The sequence below is a fragment of the Patella vulgata genome, chromosome 2 (assembly GCF_932274485.2).
Source record: "Patella vulgata chromosome 2, xgPatVulg1.2, whole genome shotgun sequence".
NCBI classification, from domain to species: Eukaryota; Metazoa; Mollusca; class Gastropoda; family Patellidae; genus Patella; species Patella vulgata.
Genome location: NC_065880.2, coordinates 71009229 through 71021941, shown reverse-complemented (window position 1 = coordinate 71021941; position 12713 = coordinate 71009229). Strand labels below are relative to the sequence as shown.

Here is a 12713-nt window from a genome sequence, read left to right as displayed (position 1 = left end):
AATTTGCTGTTTTCTAAAAGATTATTTTATCATAGGCAAGCGTACAAAAGATAAATTCTTCATTTATTAAGACGGTGCTTTGTTTCTTTTATTTCGGAATTTTATAATGTTTAGAAACGGCGAATTAAATTTGTTATGTATATTCTGAATGGGAAACAAAAGGAAAATATTCCCAATATATGCATTAGATTTTATTGATCGCATTCAGGATAATAAAGACTCAAAAATATATAATAGAATAGCATAACAATCCCAAGAAAGAAAATTGAAACAATACCAAGATAAAATCTTGGCCTTTTATTCAATTTAAAATTACATCTGAAATGTCACATACGAAAGCAAATGGAACTAAAAAGTTCTTACGTCTTCTGGTCTCGAGACAACGCAGCCAGTCGTTATTTAAATTCCTTAGAGAATCTATGGCCAGAACTTGTTGAATTGGTAACGTCATTGTTTTGACACCTCGGAGCAGTGTAGACATCCAAATCCCTACCTACTTCAAGAAATCATGTATGGTTTGCCTCTCTGAATCCGATTATTCCGTCATTATTCCTATCGCCAGCATCCGTTATTTCTCAAACTTCAAAACTTAACATAATTATGATATATTATTCGATTTTATCTGGTGTTAGTGGCAGCCATTTTTTGTTTCAAAAGTCCTAGATATTTAAATTATTCCAAAGAGATAATATACAGTTTCTCCTATGGGCTTTGAATTCTACCAGGCTGCCAGTCTGTGAGAATGAAGTAAAATTTATTAGTTCTTATCTAAATTGAAGTAATCATGCAGGATAGTAGTATTGACTACCGTTTGAGCTTTTTATTTTAATTGACATCACAGTATATAAATTAAGAATGCCTTGATCAACAGTAAAGATTTCAATTTATGTTAAAGTCACAAACCCTTTAGAACAAAGTTGACCTAACGTTGTCATCCATCATCTTAAATGAATATTTATGGCATTCACAGTCAATTTCTCAGCTTTTAAGTTTTTCTCCCAATAAAATTAAAATTGTTTAGTAAACTAGATAAAATGAACTTTATTCATTACACCCTGTTGGTGCAGAAAAGTGGGGCGTTAAATCAAATTTAATTTGAGATGAAATGATTTCTTATGTACAGATCTACATCAATTACAACTTTCTTAAATTTACACTTCCTGTGCCCAAAACATTGGGTTGTATACTTTTTTCTGTGTCGAATCAATCAGTGAGTATGGCGTGCACCTTAAAGAACCATTGCAATTTGGAATTCGATGAAGAGTAGGCGGAAACGGCACTACCCTGGCAAAATGACCTTCGTTGCATTTACTATATGACCTAGTTGGTTCAGAAAAGTAGGCAATTTAGCCCATATTTCTTTCGCATTTATATTATGCAAGCGTAAATGCTGATTGATTGAATTTGGTGGATGGTATCCCCAGTAGCTCTGGCAAAATCACCAAAGTGTTTGATTTCTGTAAGCTGTCAAACCAATTTGCGAAATTCAAATCTTGCTAACCTTTTGTTTAGAATCTTAACTTAAGAAGGGCAAACAGTTAAGTGGATTCTAATCCAATTTTCTTGCCATATATCCCCATTCCTAGATTAATAAACGATCTGGAATACACAATCTAAGATGTCGAAAAACGTATTCCAGTGGAATAATTGGCGTTTATTTCAAAAAGGTTAACAATAACCAGAGTGTATTATTATTACTATTATATTGAATGAAAAGGCGTGTTGGGTAAATTATAGAACGTCTCTCTTTCCAATGACTTTCTCTGTTTTGACATCTCATTTTCACCATGTAGAATGGCTTATTGATATTTTTACCCCAAATACTAGTCTTAGTTTCTGACTGTCCACTTAAAGAAGCTTTATGTAAGAGCTAAATCTGCCTATTGCAGGTCTTATATTGGCCTCAAATGTTATATAAATTATGAATTAGGCATTTATGTACATGTCAATCATAATCAGTGGTGCCAAACATGCGGTCCGCGGGTCAGATCTGGCCCGCCAAGGTTTTAAATGTGGCCCGTGGAACGAATTTCAACAAAGGTATCGATGATTCTTAGAAACTAGCGATGGGAACCATTTATTATTGTTTTCCAGTTTCAATAAGACTCTTAACTTATTTACTGTATGTCATAGATATCTAAGTTGGCTAATTTGGCCCATTTCAAAGTATTGTATTCCATTATAATACGTAACGATTTTAATCATATAAAACAATCAAATTTTATCTATCTTGATATCTTTGTATATCTCCGGCCCACTTGATGTAAAATTTTAGTTTATGTAGACCCTGAATCGAAATGAGTTTGACACCTCTGCTCTAGACCATCATGGGACGGTCGCGATTTTGAATGGTTTAAATCACAATCGGTATTTAATAACTGAATGTAAAAATAGATAATCGAGACTTTGGTTATTATCGTAGCAATGGTGCTTGGCAATCAAGACTATTGTGAAACCTCGAAACGCTTAGTAGAAAGTTTTAAATATATTCATCTTTCATTATCTATTTTTGAACTATACTATTCAAAAAATGTAGGGGATATTTGATTTTGGGGGCATAATACTAAAATATGCAAATGACTACGAAAAAAGTCACTATAGAACCTAACAGAAGAAACATTTCCAGTTACATGTGACGCCCAAACGCACCAATAGCTACCGCATGGAATGCAGGTGATGCTTGGGATCATCATGGGGGTCCAACCCAAGATTTGCACGACTCTGACTTTGAATGTTACAGTCATTGTGGCATTGAATTCCAGGGTGGAAACATCAGTTTAATTGTTTTAGTGACCAGAAAACAAATTTTGATATGCGTCGGCTTACCCAAAATGAAAGGTTACGTGCCCTTGGCATGCTACAGATCGGCACAACACAGGCGGTTGTGGCGCGGACGATGAATGTTTCTCAGTCTGTCATAAGCAGTCTATGGTCCAGATACCGTGATACACAATCTGTACAGGACAGACCACGCTCAGGTCGACCAAGGGCGACAACTCAAGCCCAGGATCGATTTATCCGTACCTTGGCCTTGAGAAATCGTGTCATCACAGCAAATCAGATCAGCGCTCGTCTTCAAACAGACACTGGTGTGAGAGTGAGTGGCCAGACGATTCGGAATCGACTGCATAGGGGTCACCTTCGCGCCCGACGTCCTCGCGTGATCCCTTGTTTGAGAGATCATCACATTCAGGCAAGACGTCGTTGGTGTAGGGTTCGTCAACACTGGGATAATCGACGCTGGAGCAATGTGATGTTTTCAGATGAGTCAAGGTTCACTGTTGATTTTTTGGACAGACGTAGGAGGGTGTGGCGTCGTCGAAACGAGCGCTTCCAAGACATTAACGTCATCAGACATGATCGATTTGGGGGTGGTTCTGTTATGGTGTGGGGAGGCATCACTGTTGCTGGAAGAACGGCTTTACATGTTGTTGCAGGGCGTGTTACAGGCCAGTACTACCGGGACAACATCTTGGCAGTCCATGTTGTGCCGTTCGCACGACGTCATGGCCGCCGTTTCATCTTCCAGGATGACAACGCAAGATGTCACAGGGCCAGGATCGTTACAGGTTACCTCCAACAACAGAACATCACCACATTACCTTGGCCAGCACTGAGTCCCGACCTCTCCCCCATCGAGCATGTCTGGGACATGCTTGGACAGAGGTTACGTCAACGTCAACAACGTCCTGCCAATGTCCAAGAACTTGCTGCTGCGTTACAACAGGAATGGGACAATCTGGACCAAAATGACCTTAGACGTCTCATTAGGAGTATGCCACGTCGGACCAATGCTTGTTTGGCAAACAGAGGAGGATTTACCCGTTACTGACTTGGTTGTGATGCTGTGGTAACTTTGCTGTTTGACCCCGGGTATCATTTTACCCTTATAATGGTCAGTCTGTGCCTTACTTAGTCTAACGATCATTTGGAATAAATCGATGAATGTGAACTTCATTTCATTTTGTCATTTGTTTCTTCGTCAGTTTCATTAGGTGACTTTAATAACACTTAAAAATCAAATATCCCCTACTTTTTTTGAATAGTATATAATAAAAAGAACGACCAGTTCTTTATATAAATCTTACATAATTCATATTCAAAATATTGTCTAGGCATTCTATGCTTTGCTGTTTACTTTTTCAAAAACAAGATACAAATTTGACGTTTAAATTCAGGTAGATGCATTTCGGATTGGTTACTGTTAAAGCTTATGTTCTCTTCTATTTATGGTTATCGTCAGTCGATCTTTCAAAAACTCACATCAATAAAATTGTTCTCAAATTCTTCCTTTTGAAAACTTGTGTTAAATATAATCAATATCTGTTTTGGGGGGAAAATCCAAATATTTGTGGCCGAATGTGTTAAAATTGGAACTGTTTCAACATAATCGTCTTTATGAGATTTATAGACCCTCAAGGGATATATTATTTCGTTATGCTAGACTTGAGCTTACTCCATATAGCTTAACGGTTTTGTAAACCGACTCACTGTCTCATGATAGTAGAGTGGAAACTGAAATTTATCCATTGATGTAATATTAAACATAATATTGATATTAAATACAAGAGTTAAATCTGCCCATATTAAGGTTTTTTTTCTAGATTCAAATTGAAATTTAGACATTATTCACACGATAAGCCGATAACCAACTCTCTATGACATCGGATGGCCAAGATATTAAATTCGTTTGGCTGTTGTGTTTAATTTAATATACATATTATTTTGTACATATATCTGTATGCAATAACCTTAAAACTTTGTTCTATTTTTAGGTATGAATATTTTTTTGGCGTTTTTCGTACTTCTGTTGCTACTGGCGGAATCAACTCCTAAAGCGGCTGCTACCATACCACTTATAGGTAAATAACAATTACATAATTTTTTAATTTGAAAACAAAATGTAGTGCGCTCCCATTTTTTGAAACCAGTTCCGGTTCGTAGAACGACTACTGTCGTCCGTAAAAAAAGGGTTTGTGTCTGGATAATAATAGTCTGTCAGCTGTAATAAGGGGGCATGGAACAATATTTAAAGGCATCTGTACTTCGGACTTCTTAAATACATAGCCGATCTGATGATCTGATTGGCTAGTGGATTAATACCTTTATACAAATCGCGTCCTATATTTCCAAACAAGTTAGACGTTAAATCCCATTTACTTCTAAAATTAGACAAGCGAGGCTATACTTAGATTGATGCGCCTGCAAGTCTTAGAACCATAGCTAAACCTATCACGGATTGAATTGCGCCATGCTACGATCCAGTATTTACATAAAAATGCAGCTGCTATTCAACAGGATAACACTGGGAAGTTATAGCCTATCGAGATAAATGTAACCGGGGATTATGCATGCCAGAAATTAGCGCTTCCCCTTTAATCAACCCGAATATAACTCTATGCTGAGACAAACATGCCCTAGAACATTAACCCTGGAGATGAAAAAAATGAAATGAAATGGGGTTTAACGTCCTACTGTTCTGCTCCTAACCTGGGCTAATGAAGACGGGCATACGCCATACAATGTGCTATGAGGGAAATTTTGCCCGGGCAGCGGCGCTACGGCCTACTCTTATATCGAATTCCAACTACCAAGGGATCTTTTACGTGCACGCCAATGTGTACACGGGACCTCGGTTTTTCGTCCCATCCGAACGACTAGACAGCTGTCCTTGTCAGGCCCTCTATCCTGCATCACTGACAAGGGGAAACCACGCCGGAAAATCTGAATGAACTTTCTCGGCCAATGCAGGGATCGAACACCCGACCTCCAGGCTAGCGAGCCAGCGTTTTACCCACTTAGCCACGTGATCCCCCACCCTGGAGATGAAAAGCTTAACAATTTCTTCATAGTTTTGAATACAAATTTCATAGTACGGGTGAACTAGTGTTATTCATCAGACTTGGAGAGTCTAAGCCAACATTTAAACAGATTAATACGGCACTTCAGAGGAAACCTTTCCAGTGGCAGTACTACAAATGCAGAGATACTGAGTTCAAATAATTTTGGTGCCTTAAATACAATATGTGATATCATGTCCTCACCGATTTCGCTGTTGATGTCATATTTGATGTGCAATGTTAGGAACACTGCGGATAAGTTAAGATAAATTAAATTTCAGTAATTTTGTCTTGCATTCGCATTTTCTTGCAGATGGGTGTTTGGATTGATGGATTGAGATCTATCAGCGGGGTATTGTTTGGACGCAAGTGTTGAAATTTTGAGACGGTCTCTTATTTAATTACATTTAATGTTTTGATTTGCTTGGCAAACATTGAAATTTAAACAAATATTATATAGTCTGCCCTGTGAGACTCTCCCCCAAAAGCCCTTGACAAAATGTAAAACGTTAAATCCCATTTTATTTCAATTGTCTTCTTCAAATGGTTTAATGGACGTGACTGGCAAAATATGCCTGAAGCCATTGGATACGATACTAGTTTATTTGAACAGAATGACGATCTCACTTACTCTCCTGTTGTATTAAAGATGGGTTCCCAGAAAAGTATTTATCGGGTGGTTATTTCCAATAAAAGTATGGTAATTTTGGTATATATGGAAAGTAGAGATATCCAATCTTTCTAGAAAAATACTGGATTCCCCGAAAAACACTCATGGAGCGTATACAGGACAAAAATGTAAGGGTTCCCCTAAACAACAGCCCGACGATTAGGAATTTTTGCACGCGTGATGTCAAAGGTCACACGCGAACATTGAGCGCTTGATGTATAAGTTGATAAACTTTATGAAGAGTTAGACGTACAACACTTTCTGAGATAAAAATAATGGTAAAAGACGGGGGTAGTGGGTAATCCGAGAATTTAATTAGGATTCGATATTTGTAATAAATAGTAAGCGATTAAAGACAACATCGTCTTATGTATGCAATGAATTCTCCTCGGACTTCCAAGAAAGGTAAGTCATGTGACGTAAACATGACCTGGTTTGATCGAATTTTTATAGCAGGACATTCCTTCGCAATTACAATGTTTGAGAAGGATTTTAAGCAAAGTTATGACAAATTAATTTGTTTGAATATGTTTTTAGTCCATATATACAATTAGATCACCCAGTTTGTACGCGGGAACCCATCTTTAAACTATTTGTATGCATTTATTACAGGTGCTTATTTCTGTTTGAGTATGGTAATGATCACAATGTCGACTGTATTATCCTGTGTTGTTGCTAACATGTTCTTTAGAGGTGTTCGCATTAACAGAGCTCCGAGATTCCTCAGATCGGTAAATATTGCTTTAGAATAATCACAAGAAACCTATACTGTTTGCCTACAGTTAGCTCCGCTTGAGTATAAACACGCTAAGTATACTTATCTACGCTAAATCTATTCAAAACATCAAACACTCATAACTTCGCTTAGAATAAAGTAATTTAACTTAAATTTTCAATATATTCAATTTTCATTATCTATTTTTGAACTATTATAGAACGTATTACATAATACGTCTGTAAACAATACCAGCATATATTATACTAGGGTATATTGTCATTTCAGTTTGTCATTGATGTACTAGCCCGAGCATTATGTCTCCGAGATAAGATTGTTGAACCTGAATACAGCCCGTTAACCCCCAAGAAAACTGGTCGTGTAGTTGGCGAGGCCCGTGGACAGTATCCCTATCGTGATATAAGGTTTGGACAAGTTCGTCTCCTGGATAATGGCATGGACAAACCTGGTAATAATGATTCTTCAAATGACAACAGTTTTAGCTTCACAACTCCTGGAGAGGATCAGTTTAACTTCAACAGATATTACGGGCCAGTCCTTGAAGAAGTCCGCTCTATTCGAGAAATGTTAGAAAAAGTCCGCGAAAAGAAAGCTAAAATAGAAGAGAAAGAGAAGTATGTGAGGGAATGGCGAGTAATTGCCTGTGTTACGGATCGAATCATTTTTATATTTTATCTCCTCGTAAATATAATCGGACTCATGGCTATTTTCTTAAAGCCCTATTTGGATGCAGAGGCTAAAAAAGCAGCCGCGCTGGCTGCTGAAGCGTCTCAGGCGGCTGCTACGACAATCGAAGCAGCTGGAACCGCAGTGGAGTCTGCCATTGATGCAGCAACAGTTTGAGTTGTTTAAACAAGAAAACCTATTGACAGATAGAGACTGTTTTATTTGTGGTGATAAACAAAACTGATTTCATGTCTGTATTACGATACCCAATGACGTCATCGTAGCCTCGAATTTGCAAATGGCCGCAGTCTGACTGTTGCATGGATTTTTCAACGATGGTGTAAATAGTTTATGTTGTGTCAAGTTTTTCTAGTACACAGTGAAACACCACACACTAATCAATTAACTATGAACTCACTGTTGATTATTTTATGGCTGATCACTTGCTTTATATGAACTAAGAATAGGCTGATTTCCATGTTAAGTGACGTCATTATCAACTATATGTATTTGTATTATTATATAAATGATGAAACCGTTTTCCAGCTCTTTCAATAATGTATTGAACGATGTTCTTGAATTAAACCGAGGCGTGATCCTCGTCTTATTTGTGGATTATTATTACTGGACAGTGTTTCACTTATTGCTATGCAGTCTCGTTGTCGTGATTGAACTCTACGTTAGGTCGATGTTCGGTCTATGAGGCGAGCCGGGTGTTCAGATAGAAAACACGTCTATAGTATATTAATGGCGGAAACATTAGTATTTATCTCAAAGCATTTATTTCATAGATATAAATGTTTCGTCTCCTTAAAAGTATATTACTTCATATTTTGCTTTCTCGGCTTTTAGAGATTAAATGTTTTCTTGAATAGGTTGTAATATTTGAATGATCCGATCAATAATTGTGTTAACAGATTTGTTGTTGCTTCATTTCGCTTGATTAGTGCTGAGTAGAAAACAGCTTCATCTAAGCTCTTTATTCACATTTCATTCACATTTCATTACCCCCGTCTTAAGCAGTCTGTCGTAGTTGATCGCCATCAGTGTCGTTACACTTTCATTTTCACGGGTATTTTCAGAGGTTTTTTTGAACTTGCACACATCGCAAGTATTATGAGCTAATTTTACCAATTTCCTGGTATTCTTCATATGGTAGATATATGGCGCCACAAGACACAATAGCGATAATAAATCGACTAATGACTCGGTTCCAAACATGCTAGTTTTCATTTCAGATTTCACACGCTGTTTATGGTTTAACAACAAAAATGGATATTCACGCAAGGGAGTCTCATTATTGCGTTAGGTTTTATTTTAAAATATATATATATATTATTAGATAACACCTTGTTCTATTATTTTTATCTTAAAGGTTATGTGGGTTAAAAAAGGTCTTAGATGAAATGCATTATCATTATGTCATTCATTAAATTTGATTCGGTTGGCATCAATTTTAACGTGGTAAGATCCGGTGGCGTTATACATTTTCAACTGGTAAGATTCGGGTGTTCTTATCAAATTTAATATACTCCGTATAATTTATGCTCAGCAGGAACAAAGATAACATGTTGATGTAAAATGGCCTTCTTGTCCACCTCCTTCCAGGTCATTTAGATCGATATCAGATGGTCAAATCCCTACTTCTAACCCTGGAGTATGGAAGGCACGGTAGATGTGGAGAGCAGAGGGGGACAAGAAATCTGTTTATGCCATTTAGAAAATCCCCTACCTTAGGGGTTTTTTTCACGACGTTGTGCATATTATTCTGATACAAATTAAAGGGACAACATGACAGAAAATGAAATAAAATGGGACTCGACGTCATACTTTCTGCACCGCTATGGGATAATGAAGACAGGGAAATAATAATAATAATAATAAAAATGTATTGATATTGCGCCTATTATCCAGTAAACTGCTCAATGGCGCCGAGTTGTCTATTACAGAAAATGATGTTACATTAAAGTAAAGAGATGAGTCAAAGTACTTCTTACAAATTATATCCCACATAAAGGCAATATTCTAAAGCAGTTCTTTCCACGCATCTTAACAAATTTAGTTTGACTTTTTATCCGATCCGTTTTCATGGACGTCAGGTGATTATCTATTCTTTTCAAATGTTCGTTTATTGACCTTCAGTCTTGTTGTCCTTTTAAAAAGTTTAATTTCACATTTTATTTGTATCACAACAGTGTATGTTTCTTCTTATTTAGTTTATTAGTACCATAGGTAAAGTGGTTTTCTAACTGTATATACATTTACTACTTATATGATATATTATACTATACTGTAAGGGGATGTCATCACAAGTTTAAAACTATTGCGGGTGATTGTAGATACGTGTCTTTGCTTGTGTGTTCCCCTTTTACGTCATAAAACTTGTAGCTTGAGCACGACTACTCTGTAAAAAAAAAAAATATTCATGCAATCAAAACGGAGTGGGTCTAGTATTGAGATTTTATCTTTTTATCCTGTTTCATGCGCGAGAATACATGTTGTTGCAGATCTCGTTTATGGCAGTTTTTTCTCGGTTGGCATTCTAGTAGTGTAAATTTCTGGAATGTCCAAATAACCGAATTTTGATAATTTTTAGATCCCTTTAATGTCTGACAGGGTTTCTGAGATTCATGTATTGTCCAGCAGGGTATCTGCATGAGATACCGTAAGATTATCGTACCGTAAGATCGCTTTAGCTCATCCACCATCTAAATATAATAATTGTGTAAGCGATTACGTGTTTCCGCACAGGGAGGTTGTATTCTTAATGTTCCTATATTTGTAATTTATTTCTGTGACCAAGAACGCTCTTATAACATGTATGAGAGGGCACTTATTTTATTCCCTCATAGATAATTTTACCACCCATTTTAAAATTCTGTTCTTTGATTTAAAGTAACGATGCGTCATTTGGGTCTCTGTTTATTTCACGCTAATACGTACTCGGAATGATTTTTTAACATTTGATTAAGGAAGCTAAATCAAAATACCAACGTTAAATAAGCTTTCGGGCTTGGATTCAATCGAATTTAAAACAGGCTTTATGAAACCTGTTCGCACACTACAAAATGGCGACATGCTTATTAATTAGCAAGATGCATAGATCTATGAAATTTCAATTCAACATATATTTGTAAATACTGAACGGAACTGAACCATTTTTAGACCGATATTTCTATTAGAAATCCATCTATTACATTATTATAGTTTGTAAGGGATTCCTATTGCGCAAAAATGATGCAATAAGACTTTAAGTGATTTAGTTAAAACCTAGTCAGGTGGGGATAATGTAAATGGAAGGCGCTAGTTAACTTTTACCGCAATATCTAATTGCAGTGGTATCAAATGCGCCGCAACTTCATTAGCACATATTTAGATGTAAATACAGAAATAAAAAAAAATATATATATAGTGTGTAGATATATAGATGCTTAGACAAACTCAAATAAACAATTCTGCATATGAAGAGGGTTTAAACACCAAGACAATTTACGGTTTAAATTTGCTTAATTTGAATATGTGTTGATTTCGATATTGTTAAAACCTACGATTTCTAGTAAATACGTCGATTGAACATTAAGGTATCATGTAAACAGTGGCGTATCTGCGGAAGATGGCGTCTATGGCAAGCAAAGGAATTGCGCCTCTTCTAATCATCTGACAACGACACTCCCTTTTTTGAAGGTAATTTTATTATAGAATCAGCTCAAAAATCATTTTACTAAAAATTATGGTACTATATGAAAATTATAAATACACCTCCCTGACTTAAACAGATACAAAATATTCTTACTGTCAGTACCATTTAGTGGCTCCACCTTCCAATAGCGCCCAGGGCACGTGCCCTACCTGCAGCACCGTAGATACGCCACCGCATGTAAAGCGACCATTTTTGGGGCCAAATTTGGCACTGAATTACAAACAGCGCAGCTTAGTTCATCTAAAGATAATAACTTGGGTTTAATAATGTTTAAAACTTGCCTATTTGTTTTATAATGAGCCTATACACAAACCCCACTTTTGTTTGCAAGAGAAACAAAACAACAAAACATAGTTTGCCTTTAATAAAAAGTAAATATATTACTTATTATTGTTTGTTAGAAATTGTTATTATTGCTTTATTATAAAATTGTAATTGTTATTATGTTATATTTGTACATATTCAATAGTTTTACCTTGAGTTACATCTTGAAACAATGTTTGTAAATTATCAGGTCGTGTTATTTGTAAAATATAAATATATAATTTTACAAGTGTACAAGTTAATCAGAGGAATAAACACAGTGCTAAATACATCTATTTATTTATTCATTCGTTATATATACAGTCGTCTTCATTTTCAAGTTGAAGCAGAAAAAGTAAAATTTTAAATCCCATTTCATTCATTCGTTATGTATAATAGCTGTCTTCATTAGCGGCAATACTTTATACCGGAAAACACAGGAAAACACCGGAAAACAACCGGTAAACACCAGAAAACAACCGGAAAACACCGGAAAACACCATTTTATACTGAATACCGGAAAACACCGGAAAAACCCTAAATACCGGAAAACACCCTAAATAGGTAACCCGGAGCCTGGTCCTCTGTGTGCGGTTTTGGACCAAATGAGCGCCGATGAAGGAAGGTCAAGGTCATTACGATGTTCGTTTTACAAATAGCCCCCCACCCCAAAAAATAAAATTTTCTGTCACAAAAAAAAATCGAATTTTTCCGAGAAATTGGTTTTACGAAAAAACATTCCGTAGAAAATAATTTTACAGGGAAAAATACTGGAAAAAAAAAATTGGGTGAATTTTT

At 36.2% G+C, this 12713-nt stretch overlaps 1 protein-coding gene across 4 annotated transcripts in view; it reads left to right on the top strand.

The window, feature by feature from the left end:
• The window catches only part of LOC126810599 (acetylcholine receptor subunit alpha-type acr-16), a 123291-nt gene extending 111084 nt beyond the window's left edge, over positions 1-12207 (top strand). For 3 of the 4 annotated variants that reach the window (XM_050535760.1, XM_050535759.1, XM_050535761.2), the window contains 3 exons: positions 4776-4862; positions 7123-7241; positions 7514-12207. In XM_050535760.1, coding sequence (XP_050391717.1) covers positions 4776-4862; positions 7123-7241; positions 7514-8089 — 782 coding nt within the window. In that variant the 3' untranslated portion in view covers positions 8090-12207. Of the gene's footprint in view, positions 1-4775; positions 4871-7122; positions 7242-7513 lie in introns of those variants that run through there. The other variant, XM_050535762.1, reaches the window with a different exon arrangement.
• Positions 12208-12713: the final 506 nt, after the last annotated feature.